This window comes from Danio rerio, chromosome 21, assembly GCF_049306965.1.
Source record: "Danio rerio strain Tuebingen ecotype United States chromosome 21, GRCz12tu, whole genome shotgun sequence".
In the NCBI taxonomy this organism is placed as follows: domain Eukaryota; kingdom Metazoa; phylum Chordata; class Actinopteri; order Cypriniformes; family Danionidae; genus Danio; species Danio rerio.
The window spans coordinates 17,206,332-17,230,000 of NC_133196.1; the positions used below are offsets into that span (position 1 = coordinate 17,206,332).

The 23,669-nt window shown below is 35.6% G+C and overlaps 1 protein-coding gene across 2 annotated transcripts in view; it reads left to right on the top strand.

The window, feature by feature from the left end:
• ptpra (protein tyrosine phosphatase receptor type A) overlaps positions 1–19,620 on the top strand; it is a 60,675-nt gene extending 41,055 nt beyond the window's left edge. Inside the window, exons 7-22 of one of the 2 annotated variants that reach the window (XM_021468747.3) lie at positions 1,519–1,655; positions 3,743–3,833; positions 4,037–4,113; positions 5,679–5,715; positions 6,138–6,235; positions 6,421–6,540; positions 8,521–8,687; positions 9,062–9,197; positions 9,282–9,431; positions 9,521–9,614; positions 11,240–11,316; positions 13,174–13,308; positions 13,601–13,726; positions 13,816–13,967; positions 15,272–15,407; positions 17,883–19,620. In XM_021468747.3, the coding sequence (XP_021324422.1) occupies positions 1,519–1,655; positions 3,743–3,833; positions 4,037–4,113; positions 5,679–5,715; positions 6,138–6,235; positions 6,421–6,540; positions 8,521–8,687; positions 9,062–9,197; positions 9,282–9,431; positions 9,521–9,614; positions 11,240–11,316; positions 13,174–13,308; positions 13,601–13,726; positions 13,816–13,967; positions 15,272–15,407; positions 17,883–17,957 (1,808 nt within the window). In that variant the 3' untranslated portion in view covers positions 17,958–19,620. The remainder of the gene's footprint in view (positions 1–1,518; positions 1,656–3,742; positions 3,834–4,036; positions 4,114–5,678; positions 5,716–6,137; positions 6,236–6,420; positions 6,541–8,520; positions 8,688–9,061; positions 9,198–9,281; positions 9,432–9,520; positions 9,615–11,239; positions 11,317–13,173; positions 13,309–13,600; positions 13,727–13,815; positions 13,968–15,271; positions 15,408–17,882) is intronic. The other variant, NM_131888.2, reaches the window with a different exon arrangement.
• Positions 19,621–23,669: the final 4,049 nt, after the last annotated feature.

A 23,669-nucleotide genomic window follows, 5' to 3' on the forward strand; every position in this document is an offset into this window, starting at 1 on the left:
CGGCTTAGTTCCTTTATTAATATGGGGTCGCCACAGAGGAATCAACCACCTATTTATACAGCAAATGTTTTACGCAGCAGATACCCTTCCAGCTGCAACCCATCACAGAAAAAACACCCATACACTCTTACTCGCACACATACACTACGAACAATTTAGCCTACTCAATTCACCTGTACCGCACGTCTTTGGACTTGTGGGGGAAACCGGAGCACCCAGAGAAAACCCATGCGAACACAGGGAGAACATGCAAACTCCATACAGAAATGCCTGCTGACCTGGCGCTCGAATCAGCGATCTTCTTGCTGTGAGGTGACAGTGCTCCCCACTACGCCACCATGCAGCCCCTATATAATTAAAAAAATGTAATAATAATTAAATTAAAAAATATATTCAAATAACATTTTGCACAAGAAAATTTTAATTTTTAAAATATATTACGTATAAACTACTTTAATACTATAATATTACAGAATTAAGATTTCTTGCCATGTTGATATAATATTATATTATATGAAATTTGGTCCCACTTTATATTAAGTGTCCTTAACTACAATATACTTGCATCAAAAAATAAATACAATGTACTTACTGTGTTTATAATGTATTTGAGAACACTTGTGGTGCTTTTGAGTTGGGATAGAGGTTGGGTTATGGACAGGTTTGGTGGCATGGGTAGGTTTAAGGGTGGGTTAAGGTGTAAGGGATGGTCAACAGTGTATTTACAAATGTAATTACAGAAGTTAATTACAGATGTAATTACATACATGTATTTAATCAAGCATAAGTACACAGTAAATACATGTATTTACACAATAAGTACATTGTAACAAACTATTAATTCCTGTTTATGTACATATTAGTTAAGGCCTCTAAATAGAAAGTGGGACCTACAATTTATATAAAATCATCTTTTTAATTTTCTGTTTAGATAAAAAACAGTTTTTTAATAAATTTTTAGAATGTTTTAGAATATATTAATTATTATATATGTATTTATTTATTAACTATATATTAATTATATTAATATATAATTTATAATATATGATTTATATTTTACATACCTGAGATTCTAAACTATTAATAATTATTTAATTTTATGTTAATTTTAATAATAAAAATAATTAAACAAATTAAGAGCAATTAAATTTATATTAGCTAGCTGTAACATTGTACTGTATATCTGTGGTTGTTTTTGGAATTATTTTTATCCCTTTTTGTATCAAATATAATAAAGTTGACATTAAAATCCATTTGATTAATAGGTTGGATTCACTACTAGCTGCAAATTAAATTTTGCATCATGATTCAGTGATTTGTAATGCATGAGAGCTTTTCTCCTTGAATTGTACTTTGTTGCCCTCTGCTGGTAATCTGCTACACAGTGGTGATAAACTGCAAGTCATTCTTAAAACTGTTTCATTGAAAAAAAAACTCCTTTTAGCTTTTGTCACTGATGGACGTGTTTCTATTTTTCTTTCTCCACCCTATGTTTTTTTTCCTTGCACCATCTTACAGAACTCCAGAGTGTACCGTTATTGGCTCGCTCTCCAAGCACCAACAGGAAGTACCCGCCTCTTCCTGTCGACAAGCTGGAGGAGGAAATGAACCGTCGAATGGCTGACGACAATAAACTCTTCCGGGAAGAATTCAATGTAGGTGCACTAATCAACACTAAATTTTCAGGAATTAATGGATTATTATCTTGGTTTAACCGTCTGTTAATTATGCCATTTAAAGTCCCCCTGAAATCAAAATTAAAGTTATTTTTGTCAATATATTAGCCTTAAGGTTAACTTTAATCTAATATGCTCTAAATCAATCACAAAATTATGACCATTCAAAACTATATATATATAAACTCACTTCCACTAATAAGGAAAAGCACTTCTGCTTATCAGATTTTCTGACCAATCATATTATCTAAAGCGTCCTGCCCCCAGTAGGATGCAACTATAATGTGTCACTTGTTTACATATAACTGAGAGACCCACATACTTTCATATAAGAAAATAATAACCAATATCTGACAGTGCTGATCTGAAATTTTCCATGTTTTTCTAAGCCTGGACACATCAAGCCGACAGTCGGCAATTGGGAAGAGCCTTGTGAGCATCAAGCTATTATTGTTTGCTGTTTTCCACACTTTGCTTCTCATCTGGCTCATACTGGAGGGAGTTTATGTAGTCTTCGTAGAACCATAGAGGTAGAGAGAGAGTTGCGACAACTCCATTGATTCCAATGGAATGTTTGTTTATCATCAACGGCTGCTCATGGAGCCTCTCAATAGTTTCCATATGGTAAGAGTTACAGCTGAAGATGGTTGGTTTTGCACTTTTAAAAGTAAAATTGTTTAAACATTATCTAAGAATATAACTAACAATATTAACCTTTCATCACCGTTGTCCTTAAACTAGTGAACAATTCACATTCTTGTCCAGGACAATTTTGAAAAGCATTTTTGATTCACTTCAAATGTTGACTACTCTAGACTATTGCTACACTTTCTTTGCCTTTGAAAAAAATAGTAATTTAGACCAAACTTGAGGCTGATTTAAGGCTGTCTTTTACTTCTGCGTCAAGTGTATGCATATGCTCCACCGCAGCCTTCGCATAGCATTTGCCGTGGCTGACGCCGATGCTGGCGCTGCGCACCTGATACACGTCACAATGACGCGTGGCACAAGCTCTGTAATTGGTCTGCTTGGTAGCTGTGACGAGTGTGGGCAAGTTCTATAGCTGCGTGAACTTGTTGGAGTGAGTGTTTTACAAATGGCAAGTCAAGGAGCTTCAGTTGGAAACTGTTATTTTGTGTTTACCTTACTATTGACGTTGCGTCCGCCGGTTTTAGCTACTTGTAGCGTTCAGAAAAACAAAATACCCACAAAGAAACATGACACAGAGGAACATAAAAACCTACCGTCAGCTAGCGTTTGGGAAGTGTTATTGCAGAGCAACACAAACAGCAAGCAGAAGTACAAATGCATGGCTACACGCAAGGCAGGTGCCATGGGTCACGCAGATCACTGAACGCAGAAGTATAAATCAGCCTTTAATTCCATTGAAATCTTTCACAAATTGACTGGGAAATGACCATAATACAAAGATTTAAATAATTAGCTGTAACATTATTCAAACAAACAAAACAATAAGAATGCATAAAATAACTAAAATAAATCAACACACAGTGTAAGCATATCAGAAATGAACTTTGTTAGTGTTTAAATAAAACCATATTCTTTAAACAGATCATATAATTTTTTTGCCTTCTCATTCTTTATTATTTTTAAAGGCTCTCTATAGATGGTAAACTCCTTTTTAAAGGAGGTGCTTGTTTCAATTGAGGTGCTAGTTTCAAAATCTTGTATTCATGAATGATCAATTTAAGTAAAACAAGTAAAAAAATTGCTGTGAAGTCACCATTTTTAAATTTCACATGTCCCAGCATATAGATGAAAGCATCGAAATGTATTGTTTTATCCAGCTACCCACATCAAACCAGAAAGAACTATTGCTACACCCTCAATGACTCTTATTAGCATAGACCAAATGCTATTGGCTGTTTTTGTTTTAAAGAGGAGCTACTCAGTATATCTCACCCTCTATTCATATCTAAACTGCGCAAAAGTTCATATTCAGGGGCCTTTAAAATACAAGTTTCCTCTAATATAGTGCACTTTTGTTAGTGTGAAACTCTCTGTCATGTTCTCATGATCTTTGAGGATTTGTCTGTTCTCTGCAGGCGCTGCCGGTGTGTCCCATTCAAGCCTCATGTGATGCCGCCTCCAAGGAGGAGAATAAGGAGAAGAACAGATATGTCAACATCTTGCCCTGTAAGACTTTCCCATATTCATCTCTGAACCAAAGCTGACAAAGCACACTTTTAGTAGAAGTACATACTACAATGAACATCACTGTGTGAAAATAACTAATAAAAGTAGTATTAATACTGTGAGGCTTAACCTTGCATAATTAATTTGTCATTTTTTTCTTTTCTCTGCTGTCTTTTGCTGTTTTTCACACTTTTCCTCCTCAGATGATCATTCTAGAGTTCATTTGACCTCTCTGGAGGGTGTTCCTGACTCAGACTATATCAACGCTTCCTACATAAATGTAAGACAGTGCTGACATACTTTTAAGTTTCCTAATAATAGTCTATTTTTATTTTTTTCGTATATTGTTTATATTGACTTTTTATATCAAATCTTAATGTAGTTTTAGGCATTTTATTATTATTATTATTATTATTATTATTCATTTTTTTATTTAAATTCTTTTTTTTGGTAAATGTCTATATAGTAGTGCTGGGCAAAAATTAATTAATCCAAAATAAAAGACATAATGTGTACTGTAAATATTTATATTGGTACTATAAATACAGTATTGAAGTCTGCACTGCACACTCACAGTTTTAAAAAATTTTGGTGTGTTAATTTTGTTGATAATCTCATTGAGAAGGTCATCATTCGCACACGTTAAATAATGACTTTAAATAGCTTTATTTTACATTCTTATGAGATACAAAACACAGACGTTTCGCCACAATGCCTGCCTCAGTGCGTGACACAATCTTCTCACTCCACCCTCTTATATAAGAGGGTGGAGTGAGTTTATATAAATACACACATGCATGCATATATTTAAGAAAATGATTATTAATATTTAGCTATAAAATATACAAGCATATGATAGACAGTAGATAGAAATTGAAATATCAATGTAACAAATTATTTTTGTTTAGTTTTGTTTCTGTGTGTGTGTGTGTGTGTGTGTGTGTGTGTGTGTGTGTGTGTGTGTGTGTGTGTGTGTGTAACATATACATAATAGTACAAACTGAGCATCAGAATGGAGAAGATGGTTGTTGGTTCCAGATGGGCTGGTCTGAGTATTTCAGAAACTGCTGATCTCTACTGGGTTTTTCACGCACAACCATCTCTAGGGTTTACAGAGAATGGTCAGAAAAAGAGAAAATATCCAGTGATCAGCAGTTCTGTGGGTGCAAATGCCTTGTTGATGCCAGAGTTCAGAGGAGAATGGTCAGAGTGGTTCAAGCTGATCGAAAGGCAACATTAACTCAAATAAGCCCTCGTTAGAACCGAGGTGTGCAGAAGAGCATTTCTGAACGCACAACACAATTAACCTTGAGGTGCATGGGCTACAGCAGCAGAAGACCACACCAGGTGCTAATTCTGTCAGATAAGAATAGGAAACTGAGGCTACAGTTCACTCAAGATCACCAAAATCGAACAATAGAAATTGGAAAAATTGATTCGCATCATGGATTTTGAGCCGACAAATCTGCAGCAACTGGGTGATGCTATCATGTCAATATAGACCAAAATCTCTGAGTAATATTTCTAGTATCTTGTTGAATCTATGCAACAAAGGATTATAAGGCAGTTCTAAGGGCAAAAGGGGACCAACCCAATAGTAGTGTGTACCTAATAAAGTGGCCGGTAAGTGTGTAATACAGACACATTCGCATTTTATGAGAATAATATTTGCCCAGCACTACTATTTAGTTTTTATTAGTTTTAATTGGACATAATCAACTAAAATAACTAGAAATATTTTCTGTGCCTGTTAATGTGGATCATGCATGCTTAAATCCTTAATAATATTTGTTGAATTATATTTAAATTGAAGTCACTTTTTCATGCTTTTTGCTTTATCATCAGGGATACCAGGAGAAAAACAAATTCATTGCTGCACAAGGTACAAATCACTTTAATAAAAATCAGGGTAACACTTTATTTGATGGTCCCTATTGCATATTTTGTTGGCTAAATGTTGCATTGCAATTACATCCAGTTACCTCTCATTTGAGTATTAGTAGACTGTCTGCTTAATATCTGTTGATACCACTTCAACGCGTTTAACTGACTATAAGAAAGTTTGCAAGTACACGTCAACTTACATGAACAATAACCCCAACCTGAACCTAACAGTCTACTTTTAATCTTTTGAGAATTAGTTGGCATGTAGATGCAACGTAACCTAAATTCAACAAAATGTGTAAAGGAACCATCAAAATTAAGTGAAATCAAAATCAGTTCCGTTAAACTTCACAAACATTTATTATTATTATTATTGTTTATTTTTTTAAACAATTGTTAACTGAAGATTTGTGATGGCAGGACCAAAAGAAGAGACAGTCAATGACTACTGGAGGATGATCTGGGAGCAAAACACTGCCACCATCGTCATGGTCACCAATCTGAAGGAGCGGAAAGAGGTAAACGCCGCAACAAATGTATTCGCTGTGATCTAGTGTCAAATAAGCGTAAGCTGATCCTGTGATTTTTACGGCCTCGGCTCTTATCGCGGTCTCACATAATGGATTTAGAGTGCAACTTCCAGAATGATGGCCATTAATAAAGATGTATGATGATTGTGATAGACTGTGCTTCATGTCCGCAGTGTAAATGTGCTCAATACTGGCCTGACCAGGGATGCTGGACTTACGGAAACATCCGCGTGTCGGTAGAGGACACGATGATCTTGGTTGACTACACCATCCGGAAGTTCTGCATTCAGCAGGTAAAACTTAATTAAAATCATCATGAGAGTTGTGTTTACATGCACATTCCTAACCAAACTAAGGGTTTAAGCATAAGCTAATCATCCTAGCTAGATTTTTGCACTTTATACTCTTTTCGGCCTGAATGTAAGCTTTTAATAATCAAATATATGTAATAAAATATATGATTATGATATAATATTGTGTACTAATAAAATATTAGTGAATTTAGGCTGTATATTTTAGTGTTATTTATATACTCAGTGTGCTCGAGGGGTCTTTAAATGTCTTACATTTCAAAAATAAAATTTTAACCATTAAAAATTGTTCTATTCAACGAAATATAGTCTTGTAGGTCTTAAATCAATTTTAACAGAGCTTAAATTTCTTGTCCATGTCCATGTAAAGCTACCCAATCAGGTCAACACCCATCCAATCACCAACAAAACTCTATTTACTAATATGTTTTGTCTTCCTTACAATACTATTTGTTTAAAAGTTCTCCATGTATTTATAGACCATCTACTATATGGTAAAGATATTAGCCTCTTTCACACATACAGTCCTTTCTCAGATCATTTGTGAACAGGCCCTTTTTGAAGATACCGTAAATTAATTCCAGCAATTTTCTGGAAAGAGAAGTTATAACATTATCGGTAATTTGCTGCTTTGTGTGAATGCAGAAGGAAAATTGTCAGAAAGAGCATGTTCACGATTAGAACGCGATGATGTGAGGCATCTACTCCAGCCAATCAGAACAGTCAATCAACTTCACATCTTATGAAATAAAAAATAATACTTATTCATCCACAGAATTTGTAATGTCGTCAAATGTATAAACATTTAGTTGCGGTTTGCGCATCTGCCTATGGATGTCTTCGGGACAAAGCAGCTGCATGAATGGTAAAGATTTTAAATAAAAGCATCAACAATAGCCCGACCACTTATGTTTACATATACAAGCGCAGCCATTTAGAGGCCATTTCTGGTTAATGATTTCAGAATTTACTGGTATCTTGGAATGAATGTGTGAATGGTCTTTTCTGGAAAAATTCCAGAACCTTCTTGCCTGTGTGAACAGCCTTTTAAAGTCGGTAAAGTCGTACCGGTAATTTTCCGGATATTTAAAGATGTCAATGTGTGAAAGGGGCTATTGACCTGGACAGACTTAGTTCATTTGTTTTAATTCGTTATATTTTATGTATGTATACAACTAGTGTTATTTTGTTATGACATGTTGTTTAAAACATGTTGCTAAGAAATATCTTCTATCCCAAACAGGCCACTAGAAAAATCTTTAGTGTTTATCCCTGGATAAGTCTGAAATTTCATTCATAATGGCCTTTAAAAGTCTTAAATTTGACTCTGTAAAATGTGCAGATATATTTTAAACAATCTTTAATTTTTAAGAATTAATGTTTGTTTTTAATTTTGAGATAACGTATATTGATTTTGGTTTTCAGTTGTTCTATTTAGCTGCTTTTTTAACCCTAGTTTTCTATTTATGTTTAATATATATTTATTTTTTTAACTTTAACATTTTCGCACTAAAAGTTTTTTTTTTTTCAAGTTATATATTTCTATTTATTTATTTCTATTGTTTAGATGACAAAAAGTTAAGTAGATGATTTGGCAGATAAAAATCCTGAATCTGCTTTTTGTCAATTTGTTGTGGTTCATCTGTGGTATATGTAACAGACCTTTACTGCTCATTAAAGCTCATTTCAATATGTGGGAGATATCCAGCTTTCTTAACCCCAAGAATAAAAAAAGCAGTATCATCAACATATTGTGGGTCATTTTAATAAGCAGATTTTTTTCCCTCAGTATATTGGTGTAAATGTAAACCTGCTCAGTGACAATAGTAAGAAGTTCTAGCTCCCTCTTGTGTCGAAATGAGCCTTTCCTGAATTATAATGAGAAAGTGTGTAATAGCTGTTCTAATAAGCAGTGAGTTATCGTTGAACTGTGTGTGATTGTGAGCTCTTTTGTGTGTTCAGGTGGGGGATGTTTCCGGTAAGAAGCCTCAGAGGCTGGTCACACAGTTTCATTTCACCAGCTGGCCTGATTTTGGGGTTCCTTTCACTCCGATTGGCATGCTGAAGTTCCTAAAGAAGGTCAAGAACTGCAACCCACAGTATGCTGGACCCATAATGGTTCACTGCAGGTAAATAAGCTTTACTGTCGTCTATGAACGAGTAAAACAGAGAATACGCTACTTTTCATATAGTTGTATCTTAGTCAAATATTGTCCCATCTTAAAAGCCATACATCTATGGAAAGCCTATTTTTTCGCTTAAGTTTAAACTTTCAGATATTGTATAAATCTTCATTTCTAAAACTAGTTTTATGATTTTTTATATATATATATATATATATATATATATATATATATATATATATATATTCATATTAATATAAAATATATTATTTTGCAATATAAAACTCATTGACCCTAGACTTTTTGAATAGAAGTATGTGTTCTTTTGCTTATTGAAGGTCTATGATTTGCAATAACCAATTGTCATCTGTTGTTCTCAGTGCGGGTGTTGGCAGGACGGGCACCTTTATCGTGATAGACGCAATGCTGGACATGATGGGTGCAGAGAGAAAGGTGGACGTTTTCGGGTTTGTGACGCGGATCAGAGCCCAGCGCTGTCAGATGGTTCAGACCGATGTGAGTTCAAGCAAAACCAAAAGTCTTATTAAATTTTTTTGGGGACTCGAATTCTAATCTCCCAGCTTTCCTTTGTCCCCACAGATGCAGTATGTGTTTATTTTCCAAGCTTTGCTGGAGCACTACCTGTACGGGGACACGGAGCTGGAAGTGACGTCTCTGGAGACTCACATGAATAAACTCTACGCTCCTTTACCTGGAGCTGGCTGTGGAGGCCTGGAGGCAGAGTTTAAGGTAAATTGCTCTGTTTGGTTTCTGGTTGGTTCATCACTCCCATGTTAAAATATTATGTTTTATTTATTGTATTTTTGATCTGTTTTCAGAAACTTACCTCCATTAAAATCCAGAATGACAAGATGAGAACAGGAAACCTGCCTGCCAACATGAAGAAGAATCGTGTTTTGCAAATCATTCCATGTGAGCTGTCAATCCAACAATAATAATAGCAAGATGATGCGGATGATTTTATTAGCTTAAATATGTATAGGGTCAATAATGTTTAGAGATTTAGAAGGACATTGATAGTTTTATTTAACAGACATGCATTTAATTGATCTGAAGTGATAGTGAAGACATTGACATTATAATTGAATTTTGTATTTAATTAGTATCCTGAAAAAAATATCATTTTTAGCATTCTCAATTGTTGCAACTTTATAGTTTAGCGCTAAGGGTTAAAGAGGAAAGGTTTTGATGTGACCTTGTGAGTTTGTAGAGTCGGTGGCAAAATAGATAAACGACAACCAAATAATATAAAAAGTGAATTCATTTACAAAAGTGAAAAGAAGTCAAACAGCAAAAATATTATGTACAAGTTGGAATCTCACAAAAGAAAATAAATTAATGTATGTTATTAAGGAAAAAGAGGATTTAAAGTAGCGCCAAAAAAAAGAAAGCAATAGAACAAAAAAAACAGCTGAAAAAGACCCTTTAATCCACTTAACAGAAAATAAACAAACAAAACATCTTCAGTGTTGGCAGCATGCATTTCTAAACTACACTTCTGACCAAAATATATGTACAGCGAGTGCAGCTTACTTCTAAACTGATGTGTTTACACAGTGGAGTTTTCTGCATGTTGTGAGGTCCATGTCACGTGACATCTAAACTCTTCGATTCCCAGTGGAATTCAGAACCAATGATCAGAGATTGTGAAATAAGTACACAAAAGACGGTAACAACATACCAAAACTAAAACAACAACAAAATTCAAACTTTAAAGTCACACCAACATAATTGCACAAAACACAAGCCAATACAAAGAGCAAAAAGGCAAGCAAGACAAAAGCAAGAACAGGCTTCCTCGCTCGCGTCCCTTTGGGCTTTCATCCTAATTGGCAGCAGAGGTGAATACGTCACGTGGAGGACAATGGCGTAGAATAAAACATGAAAGTATCTAGAGTTTGTGTCACAAACCTTATACAAGCGATTTAACTGAAATACCATTGAAAAAAAAAACATTGACTTTTGGATAAGGGAACCGGAACTGCTAAAATGCTAACTTGTTTCCGGGTTTTTACATACAAATTGACGTCATAGTTCCTCCTCTCTTTGAAGATTGACGTCTTCACAGATGAGTGGGCGATCCTAAGAATTTTGACAGAAAAAATACTGTACATAGGGCTGCAACAACATTAATAATTAATGTTTTTTAAATACTTAATCAAAACATTAAAATAATCTCTAAAAGGTCATGTGACAGTGAATCCTTTCTTTGACATCAGAGAAATAAATTATAGTTATATACAATTATATAATATAATTATATGCATTCAAAGTAATTATAATTATATATATATATATATATACATATATATATATATATATATATATATATATATATATATATATCTTATACATTTTTTTTATTATTTATTGATTTTAAATGTACAAAATACCTACAGTTGTATTTGAATGAACAATCTTTTTAAATCATAAAAGTATTTTTTTTTTTTTTGAAATCCAAAAAATCCAGTCAATTTAAGGTGTACAGTTTATCTTGCCTGAGTTCTCTCTGAACTTTCCTTCTATTTTATTTCCAGATGAGTTTAACAGAGTGATCATCCCTGTAAAACGTGGAGAGGAGAACACGGATTACATCAACGCCTCTTTTATAGATGTGAGTAAAACCTCAGCCAACATTTATTTCCAACTACCCGAAGTACCACTCACTGAACCCTAACAGTAATGCTGCAATGTTCTACGCTCCATTGAGAGACCACACAGTGTGCTGCGCTTTCTTTTAGGAGTGGTTTAAACACACATTTTTCAGTCATCAAGTTAAATGGACGCCCATGTTGAGATTTGCAGCCTGGGATGGTGATTGTTTCAGAATATTTTGATTCTAGACAGAAAGGTTGATTTGATTATCATTAATATTCCTTTTTCAACCTATATGAGTTTATGTAGATTTTAACAAATCAGCTCCCGAAAGACTGCGATTTTGAGTTGAGAATTAAAAAATTTGTCATATTTTTGTTACAAAAACTCATCAATCCACTTCCCTAAGATCCTAAGACATGCATAACCCCCTGTTGGCATATGGGTTAGTTTTATTATGGATTTATGAAGCTTTTAGAAGCTTTTAAAAAGGAACACTACCCAACACCATTATACAGCTTGGAAAACCCAGGATAATGTTTAAAACTACTCTGACTGTGTTTATCTGAAAGAAGAAAGCCAGAAACACTGAAATTGGCCTAAGGGTGAGTAAATTATGGGCTCATTTTAATTTTTGGGGTGAACTACCTCTTTATTCAGCAGTCATTCACCTCATGTGCTCATGACTAGGGTTGGGTATCCTTTGGTTTTCTTTCGATACTGGTGCTAAATCGATAATTTTAAACAGTGCCTGAACTGATACCTTTTAGCCACAAAAATAATTAATCGACCAAAAAATGAATAAATTTGTATATGTGTGTATGTGTATGTATATGTGTATGTGTATGTATATGTATATGTATATATGTAACATGTATATATATGTGTGTGTGTGTGTGTGTGTGTGTGTGTGTGTGTGTGTGTGTGTGTGTGTGTGTGTGTGTGTGTGTGTGTGTGTGTAAAATCCCAATAGGTATCTTATCTACACACACATTTTTTTATCATTGTAATTGAACAATATAAATATATATTTATAATACATTTAAAGTAAACATCAATTCATATTATATATATTTGAACTGCATTAATATAATAATTAATATATTTCTTTTGATCATTTGTTTGTTAGCATAAATGCAAGATATCAGTAACATCATTGTGTCACCAGCCTAATGTTTACTCCGCAATTTGTGTCTGTGATCCTTTAAGATAATCAAACATCACTGTTTACATAGTAGACTCGTGATCAGAGGATTGTCTTAATCATATTAAAATTAGAGTATTGGTGTCCATGTTAACCTCCTTTGGATGAGACATTAAACTAGGGTCCTGACTCTCTGTTGTCATTATAAATCCCAGTATGTCTTTAAAAAAAAAAGAAGCAGTGGTTTAACCTCGGCATCCTGGCCAAATTTGCCCACTGGCCTCTGTCCATCATGGCTTCCTAACCATTCCCATATCATAATTGGCTTCATCACTCTGTATCCTCTCCAACCAAATCAGCTGGTTTGTGGTGTGGGGTCTGGCACAATATGGCTGCTGTCACATCATGCAGGTGGATGCTGCACACTGGTGGTGAATGAGGAGATTCCTCCAATGTGTAAAGTGCTTTGAGTGTTTAGAAAAGTGCTATATAAATGTAAGGAATTAATTTTTCGCATTAACCTTAACCTTATGAGTCCAAAACCACTTTAATCAAGCGTGTAACTGTTTGTTTTGGGCAATGTGATAATATTGTATAGCATAATAACAGGTTTAGTTATTATTATGCAATGAAAATGTCATACTGTCACATGCCTTGTTCTTTAACATAATTGATTAATGTCTACTGTATCCAAATGTGTGAAATATGCTTTTTGTCCTCGCATGTCTACAGGGTTACAGGCAGAAAGACTCATACATGGCGTGTCAGGGGCCGCTCCAGCACACCATCGAGGACTACTGGAGGATGATATGGGAGTGGAGGAGCTGCTCTATCGTTATGCTGACCGAGCTGGAGGAGAGAGGACAGGTACTGTCAACTTATTCCTGTCTTTCTGTTTGGGGAATTTGATCATGTCATTGCCTTATTGGTTAAAAACTCATTGAAATGATGTTTTCTGGAATGCAGCAATTCCAGATTGTAGTGCATATAGTGATATTGTAAAATATTTACTTTAGTGTGTGATATGACTAAACTGTGCTTGTGACTATTGCGATTGATTTTCTCAGTTCAGATGAGTTAAACGTGGAAAATCTTTCCATCTATCAAAATGTAAGCACATAACTCATCTGTTTTCTGTGTGTTTTTTCATTATCTGCAGGAGAAGTGTGCTCAGTATTGGCCTACAGATGGTGTGATGGTTTGTGGAGACATGTCCATCGAGCTGAAGAGGGAGGAGGAAAGTGAGAGCTACACTGTTAGGGACCTTCTAGTCACCAATAACAGAGTGAGTCTACATTAGAGGAAACAACTAACATGTGTGCTTTTCTCTTGTCTTTGTATTAGTTTAATTGGCATTCTTCTTTTTCTCTGCAGGAAAATAAGTCTCGCGCTGTGAGGCAGTTTCATTTCCATGGCTGGCCTGAGGTGGGCATCCCGTCTGATGGGAAGGGCATGATCAACATCATCGCTGCAGTTCAGAAGCAGCAGCAACAGTCTGGAAACCACCCAATCACTGTGCACTGCAGGTAAGCTACGCCTCACCCTCTAGTGAATCTGCAGCATCAAAACCTGAAATACTTCTATAGTTTGTAGTAAGATTTTATTATCAGGACAATATTTTTATGTCTTTCACCATAAGCATATGCATGTATGTGTGTGTATATACAGTTGAAGTCAGAATTATTAGCCCCCCTGTTTATTTTTTTTTCCCAAATTTCTGTTTGAAAGAGAGAAGATTTTTTTCAACACATTTCTAAACATAATAGTTTTAATAACTCATCTCTGATAACTGATTTATTTTGTCTTTGCCATGATGACAGTAAATAATATTTGACTTGATATTTTTCAAGACACTTCTATACAGCTTAAAGTGACATTTAAAGGGTTAATTAGGTTAACTAGGCAGGTTAGGGTAATTAGGCAAGTTATTGTATAACGATAGTTTGTTCTGTAGGCTATCGAAAAAAGCTTATAGGGGCTAATTTCGACCTTGAAATGGTTTCTTAAAAAAACAAAAAACTGCTTTTATTCTAGCCAAAATAAAACAAATAAGACTTTCTCCAGAAGGAAAAATATTATCAGACATACTATGAACATTTCCTTGCTCTGTTAAACACCATTTGGGAAACATTTAAAAAAGGGGGAAAAACCAGGAAACACTGTATATATTTTTTTCAATTCAACATATATAGTATTTGCAATTTTTGCATAATGAAAAACTCATGGTCATATTTTTTCAGGATTCATTCAATAATAGAAAGTTCAAAATGCTTTTAATTAGAGCAAAATAGCTATATAGATGTCTTTCCTGTTTCTTATGATCATCTTATGATTCATTGTATATTTGCTAAAAATAATGATAATGAAAATTCCCTTATTAACTGTATCATGTGTTTAACTTGACTGTTGCTGTTTTCCAAGGGGATCTGATAAATCAAAAGCAGGAAATAACAAGTTATTTAATGAATTATTGGGTTTGTTAAACTACTCAACTTAATAGACAAGTAGTTATTCAGCCCAGCCATAAATCTTGCGCGCTTGTACAGGATATTTTAGTTAGACAGGAAAGCCAACTTTAACACTGTCTTACTGGTTTGGCAGCCTAAGCAAGGTTTTGTGGTTTTTATAATGCCGGATAGAGTCCTTGTGTGCTTGGTATACTATGGCTTAACCCAAACCTGCCCGTAATTACATATCCAATGATGAAACACAGATGGAGTCCCTGTGCCCACTGGGATTTCAGGGTCAGCCAATTAAGGGAAGGAAAAGTAGGAACTTGTCTCATTAATATCCCCAGAGCTGTGGGTAATTGATGTTTTTGTGTGAACAGTGCTGGTGCAGGACGCACTGGGACATTCTGTGCTCTCAGCACAGTCCTGGAGCGGGTGAAGGCAGAGGGCATTCTGGACGTTTTCCAGACAGTGAAGAGTCTAAGACTACAGAGACCGCACATGGTGCAGACACTGGTGAGAAAATACATCTCTCGTGCTCCACTGACCCACTGAACTAGAACCACAAAGTGCAGTTGCATTGTTTGAACAAATTAGTTTTTATTAGTCATAAAAAGTAGGAGATTTGAAGAAAGTGTATTAGTGATTTTCCTTTAAAAAATTCTGTTTAAAATGTTTTATTACTATATGAAACCATTAAGCTAAATAAGAAGCATTACTGTTAATTTTGATTAATTTATTAAAAGTATTAAAATGATAATCTTTGTTTGTGTGACCACATTTTATAAGCTAGCATATACCTAATGCTCAGTATCTACAGTATGTGCTGCTGCTAACTACATATTTTATTAGAAGGCAGCCCTAAAAATCCCAATAGGTATCTTATTTAAATAATCCGCTTGTTAAGTGGTGACGTGTTGGTGACGTATGTAATACTGTTTCCAGGTTAAAGCCGCTATTCATTTGAGTTGAGAAATCATTCGTTTATGATCTCCTTTTTTCATATCACACATTAACGTTAATTTTACATAAAGTCATAGTGTACACAACAATCTCTGGGCTTGTTGCATACCAAATACCAATTTATTTACAATTTATAAAAAAATTAATCCCTTTCTGGTCATTGAATATTAGGCATGGACATGTATATTGCGATGGTAATTTTCGAAAGTATTCAATCGCTTTGTAAACGATTATTATTACCATTTCATGAGTCTCCCCATTCAGTTGAATAGAGTGATTGGACCCGAAAGCAGCTTCGCTAACATCACACTTAACAAGCGGATTTGGCTTCATTTTTGTCATTTTAAGCTTCAAAAAAAAAAAAGTAAAAAAAAATTCTAAATTTAAACCACCAATCTTTTATATTGGACCTAAAACCCCAGGAGACCAATAAAAACTGCTGGTTTTCAAAACCAGTTTTAAAAGATTGTTGTTGTGTGTTTTATGTTCATAAATGCAGATTATGTTCCTCTCAGTGTTGTGATGTTTACTATGAACCGGGTTGCTAGGAGACATTGAAAACACTGGCTTGTGAGAGCTGCTTACATCATGTAACTTGCAAGTTTTGGTTTTTGGGGGTCTCCAGCAACAGACTGATATGCATGCAAGGTCAAAAAACACTTTCATTATCTTATAATATGCATTTATTTTTGCCTAATTATCCCAACGACTCCAATATGATTTGCTCAGCAATTAATTTGTAACCAAAGCCCTCTTAGCGAGATGCTAATCTGCTCTGATTGGTCCGATGACCCAGTCTGTTACGCTTATCAACATTGTTGAAGTAGTCAGAGTGCAAGAGTGTATGTGTGAGCCCAGTTGTCATTATAAACAGTTAAACACTAGCATATTACTCTATTCTTAACCATAAGTAAAAACAGTGACGCACATTCAGTATTAATCCACACAGTGGCAAAGGCTGAACTGTTTTAAACCTTGATTTGAGTTGAGTGTAGAAACAGCTGATGATGGCCTTAGCAATGATAAATGGCAGAGAATCGTGAGCTCACAAACACTTTAAATCTGTAAACAAAGCCTTACAGGTCAAATTTTTAACATGGTTTTAGACGTGATATGTGAACATAACGAGTACAGGCCACATGATGCGATTACAAGTAACAAAACACAATTAAATACATATTTTGCAAGCTGGAGAAAACAAGGAGGCAACCATTTTAATCGCACTTACTTACACTTGTGAAATGGAGGAAGAAACTGATCCATGAACTGTGTGCTGTAAAGCTCCTGTCAAGATCTGACAAAGTACCATACATCAACAGTTTTTTCTGATCCTTCCTTTAACAAACGGCTGACGAAACCCGGTGCAGGGTAGATTACTGCATTAATCACAAGAACGTTCACTCATTATTGTTCACTCATCTTCAGTCATGATCAGTCTCTCACACACACACACACACACACACACACACACACGTTCACGTTTTACCGGGTCTGGCACAGAACATATTGGGTATTGTTTCGTGTTGATGTTGATACGAACAGGCAAAAGATCCGGACAAATCATTTAAACGACTCTGAGTCGAATCTTTTTATTAAAAAATCTATATTTTCAGACATTCTGCACTATCAGATTTAAACATAAGCTGGATTTTTTCATTCACTTAGAGCTGTGTTGCACACTGCATGGAAGGTCATTTTCAAAAACCTGTAATAGGGGATCTTTAAGAACCGCTTTTATTGATGTAAATTGCAGCCTTTTTAATTTGATGATTAAACAAGGCCATTGAGTTTCATTCCTGTCACTTTTAGAAATTTAAATCTCTACTTTTTGCACAATAGTCATTTTTCTTGTCCATGCTGCCAGATTTATAAAGCACCAGCAAAAGAATGCAGGCAGACTATTGGCCTATTATTACATCAGCTAATTAATATTCATGAACCAAGCTTTTAAGGTTTTTGCCTTGTTTTGTTTTTAATACTAAAATCCCAAGCTCTGTTCAGCTCACATTGTCCTGCTTTTGCCCACAGGAGCAGTACGAGTTCTGCTACAAAGTGGTCCAGGAATACATCGATGCCTTCTCTGACTACGCCAACTTTAAGTAAAGCCACGGTCACCAGACTTTACCAGTCTTGCACTCACGTCCACACTTTCACCTAAACACAGCTAAACGAGACAGACTGCCAGCGCAAAGCAAAAGGGAACGCAAAAATCCTTTGGCCGGCAACCACAAGAACATGATGCCGAAAGTGAAAAACAAAAACAAAGCAAACACCATTAGAGATGCCTTCTTGAATATTTTGTAATATTGCTCTTGTTAATACGGCCCTTTCCCATTTTTCTCAGTGTAAATATGCTCTTGTAATTTTATTTTTATTTTTTTTGGTTTTAGAAGCTGTTTCATTGCGGCTTTTAGAGTGACCTTAATATAGTTTACTGGTATATAAATACATACATGAATATTTTAAAACGGCGCTTTGGAGACAGACGTTAAAAGAGAGGTAGCAAGTTGAGGGTGCTTTTCACTGGGTGTTTTACAAAACAAAAAACCTTCTTTTTCTGCAGTTAAGTGACTGACAACTATTTAAATGGCAGCTCAATCCCTCTTTGCTGTTGCCTGTAGCTACGTAGCGCACAAAGTGACTAATTGGAACCAATCACGGTGCATTAGGCACAGTAATCGAGCGTGTTCACGATTAAAAGAAATTCACTGTGCTTTCCGATTATGTTCACTGGAGTGACGGATAACATTCTGTGTGTTTTGACACTCTCGTTGTGTCTATTTTTTTATTTAATTTTTTTACATTTTTGGGGGAATTATGACTTAAGATTGAAGATGCTAAAACGGTCAAATGTGTTTTTAAGCTGCCGGTTTTGTTTCAATGGGTCAGAACCAATTTGTTATCCGCTTTAGTCCAAACTAGAAAATATTAGAGTAAGACTTTAAAAGAAAAGAGGATTCCCTGAGCGTTTCGATGAAAGGAAATACAGCTTTAGACTGTTCATGTTATTTCTTTTCTATCATTTTGTCCCCTCACAATGGTGTACTCTCTTCATCCTAACTTCTTTTCTAGATTACTCTAAAAGCACCTTCTGTGTTTGTGATTGTAACCAAGGAAGTGATGTGTTTACTTGCCTGGATGTCTGTTTGATTGGCCTTAACAACTGTACACTAAGCTTTCATTATGTACAGGCAGTTACTTTTCCTTCCTTCAAAGATTAATGGTCCCGCCAGGCTGACTACTGGTGCATAATAGATCCAGAAAGTTCTATTCAAATTGACACATGATCACCTGATCATCTGTTCCTGCCCGTTTGAAGGACTTCAGCCTTTGTGCTGAAGCCAGTGAGCCCTTTCCAGCTCCACTGAGCCAGTTAGATCCGTAAACATTATAGATATTAGGCCCAAAGTGGCGATGAGTGCTTTAAATTTCTCCTTTCTAAAAGAACAGGTGGATGATGGTGTAAATGAGAACATTCATCATCTGTTTAACTTGTGAGAGTTTCACACATAGGAGACGTTATATGATGAAAGCTAAACATGTAATGCTGATTGTCATTGAATTTTTGGTGAATGTTTTCTGTAGGTTAAATGGTTGGTTCATCCCAAAGTTCAACGTCTTGCCACTCACCCTTGTGACATTCCAAACCATTTTCAAAACACAAATGAAAATGTTTTTAATCAAATCTGATTGATTTCTGTTTCATTGAAAGTCATTGAGTTTTCAAAACCTGTAACTCCAGTGGTTTAATCCAATCTTTTAAAAAGACATGAAGACTTTATAAGATATATATATATATATATATATATATATATATATATATATATATATATATATATATATATATATATATATATGTATGTATGTATATTTAATTTAGGTTTTAATCATATTTAAACATTTAAAATGTTTACACATTCAAATTTGGTCACCGAGACTCAATCGAGCTTGCTTGATCCTTGCTAGGGTTGTCACAATACTGGATTCATGGAACTTGGTACCAGTCGATACTACAATAAAAAAAAAAAAAGTTAATTTCCTGTAAACATTTGACCGCTGTTGAGAATGTTTGTGAACAATAGAAAATTAACGCTTTTAACAAACATAATCAACAGTGCTCAAATGTTCACAGGAGATTTCTGAGAACTTTCAAAGTCACGTCGATCAGCTGGTTTGTCTATAAGCCGACATAGGAGCGATTAGCTTTAAAACACACCAGTGTCCCTGAATCTCTGGTTACACTCAGTAAAGTGAGTTCGGTGATCTGATGACCTTCACAGCCAATCACAGTCATTTCTGTTGAGCGTGTTTAAGAACGTGCTCAACAGCGCTTAAATGTTAGCGGAAAATGGACATTTTTAAAATGTCAGATATCAGATCGCTTTCAAAGTCTCGTCGATCACATGGTTTGTCTATAAGCTGACATATGAGAGATCAGCTATTGAATCACAGCTTCAAAACGCTCCAGTGTCCCTGTATCTGTGGTTACACTCAGTAAACAGAGGTGAGTTCGGTGAACTGATGACCTTCATGGCCAATCACAGTCATTTCTGTTGAGCGTGTTTAAGAACGTGCTCAACAGCGCTCAAATGTTAGCGGAAAATGGACATTTTTAAAATGTCAGATATCAGATCACTTTTAAAGTCTCGTCGATCACCTGGTTTGTCTATAAGCTGATATAGGAGAGATCAGCTAATGAATCACAGCTCTACAATGCTCCAGTGTCCCTGTATCTGTGGTTACACTCAGTAAACAGAGGTGAGTTTGGTGTACTGATGACCTTCTTGGCCAATCACAGTCATTTCTGTTGAATGTGTTTAAGAATGTGCTCAACAGCGCTCAAATATTCACGGAAAAATAGAGGTTTTTAAAATTTCAGATTTCAGAGTGCTTTCAAAGTCGTGTTGATCACCTGGTTTGTTTATAAGCTGATATACAAGCAATCAGCTAATGAATCGCAGCTTTAAAACACTCCAGTGTCCCTGTATCTGTGTTTACACTCGGTAAACAGCTGTGAATTCAGTGAATTGATGACCTTCACGGCCAATCACAGTCATTTCTGTTGAGCGTGTTCAAGAATGTGCTCAACAGCGCTCAAATGTTAGTGGGTTTTTAAAATGTCAGTATCGATTGGTAATGAATTCCGGTATCGTGACAACACTATTGTGCATTAGGTATTTTTGTGCTTCTTTTTATTATTGGTCTTTATACATGAACAAAGGCTTAAATGCAGTATAAAGCAGTTTTTTGGTCTCTTCGTTTAATTGAAGTTTGTGTGACTTTCAATGGAGCAACAAGACGATGAATCAATAATGGCGGGATTCATTTTGTCGTGAACAAACCATTTAAGCCCTCAATCCACACTGCCTTGTGGTCATGTACGTTTTATGAAATGTTTTAGCTCCTAAATGTATGTAAAACCCAATGGGTGTCGCTCGAATTCACTCACCCATCGGTCATTCCATGTTAACAGGGATCTCGATGGAAACCTTTTATATATTATTTCAGATCCATGATGTTTCAGTCAATGAGTTACGGGATCTCGTATATTCAGCTTCAACTTAAGATATCCCATGAAATGCTGACGGATGTGCTTGAATATTGTGTGATTTATCGACTGTTGTGATTTGCTTCGTCACACTAACCCTTTCCATATGAGACACTGTGCCAATAGCAGCCTCTCAGGGGCCGGATCCTTCTTCAGAGGTGGGAAAGTGCCTCATCACGTTCCTGTAGCTTCGAGCATATTCCCGCCTGCTCTTTTGTAGCCCACATGTCCCAATCCCACAACCGGACATCGTGGCCCGTATGGCGTATGATAATCTGTAATGGAATCAAAGCGTTTACTGGTTAGTTGCTCCATGGTGTGTCAAGGATTTTAAGCTTTTTTCATTATTATTATTCCCTTTACATACCATATAAAACCATCCTGGAGGAAGTACCGGACTTCAGGTCAAAGCCCTCAAAACACAAGCTCTTAGTGCATGGAGAGCAATCTGATCCAAAAGGGAAGCCACGTGTTTGGAGGAATGAGGAAAAAGACTGAAAAGTAAAGGGTTGTGCTCTCCAACAATCACACTTTGAGGATTCCGTCTGAGATCTGATTGGATCGTTCCTAAATTTTCGACTGTTCCGTTAATACTAAAACGTTCCTTTTTCTGTTTTTATTCTTTCCTCTTTGTGCACCCTTCTGTACATAATGTAAGTTTATTTATATTTCATTCCTGTCTGTTGCCTTGCTTTTATTTTATTTTTATCTTTCCCTCGCTTTTATAAGATACTTGTATATTAAACTGTACTGGGACCATTTTGAAATGTATTCAATGTTTTTTCCCCTTGTTTTTAATTCGGTATTATTGTCTTAAAATCTTATTTTTCATTTGCATCTGTTTTTTTTTCTAGTGTTTTGTTATTCAAACTTGAATATATATGTATATATATAATTATATATATGATGCAAATTATATATAATTATATAATGCCAAACGGCCTTTCTAAACAAGATACTGTTCAAACCTAATAAAAGTGCTTGAGATTTTATCTGCTGTCTTTTTTTTTTGTAATAAATTACACTGAATAAAAAGGATTCATTGGATTTACAATTGTTGTAAGGTAAGTATTGGAAACAATTTATATGGGCTGAATAGAAACAAGTAATGCTGAACATTACTAAACTTATTTTAAAAATTCAGCCCCTAGAAACTGTCTGTAACCACTTAAATTTAGTAAATCCAAGTAATCATTTTTTTAGTGTAGTTAAACACCTAGACCTCAATCCCATTTTGGAAACAATGCAAGTTATGTATCTGAATAACGCAGCTAAGTAACTACTATGCACCGGTTTCTGGCAACCCCTCTGATCGGATACTAAGTTGGCAATCCGGGGATGTCATAAACCAGGGGTTTCCAAACTCGGTCCTGGAGAGTTAAGCTCCAATCCTAATCAAACACACCTAAACTAGCTAATCAAGCTCTTACTAGACATACTAGAAACTTCTGGGCAGGTGTGTTGAGGCAAGTTGGAGCTAAACTTAGCAGGACAGTTTGGACTGCCCTATTATAGACCGTACCAAAAAGCTTAGACCTGGGGGGGCGGTGGTGGTGGGGGGTGAAATTACGACAGTTTTCTGGAAGAAATAAAACAAGAGGGTGGTGGGAGATGAGTCTGAATACTTGAGTGTTGGCAGGTATGGTTGTGCAGCAACGGCGCATCGTTGAGCATATGTCCGGCTAGTTTGTTTGGTGTCTTGCCTCTTGTCTGGAGGCTGTTGGAGAGAGTTTGCAGGATTTAGCATGTAGCAATTGGCGTTAGACATCTGTGAAGGAGAGCACTCTGAATGGCTGTTCAGCTTTAAATTCAAGAACAAAAACTTAAGTGACAATCACTTCACTTCCCGCCTTAAGGTACTATGCCGATCCTTCCCCTCATTCTGTTCCCCACACTTTCCTGTTTATAATCTCTATTTTTTTTATTCATCTTTATTTCTATAGCGCTTTTACAATGTAGATTGTGTCAAAGCAGCTTAACATAGAAGTTCTAGTAGATTGAAACTGTCAATCCAGATTTCAGAGTTGAAGCTCAGATTAGTTCAGTTCAATGTGGTTTAGTTTTTACTGCTGAAAGACTAAACATTGACGATGCACAGCTTTACAACTCACAAATCAAATGGCGAGGACCAAACCTTACCAATTGATAAAAGTGAAGGAAAAAACCTTGAGACAAAACAGGACTAGATCTGGTACAGACTGCTGCCACCTATGAGATATGTCCTTTCCTGCAATCCTAGGATGCACATTCTCGGTTCAGTTAGCTGG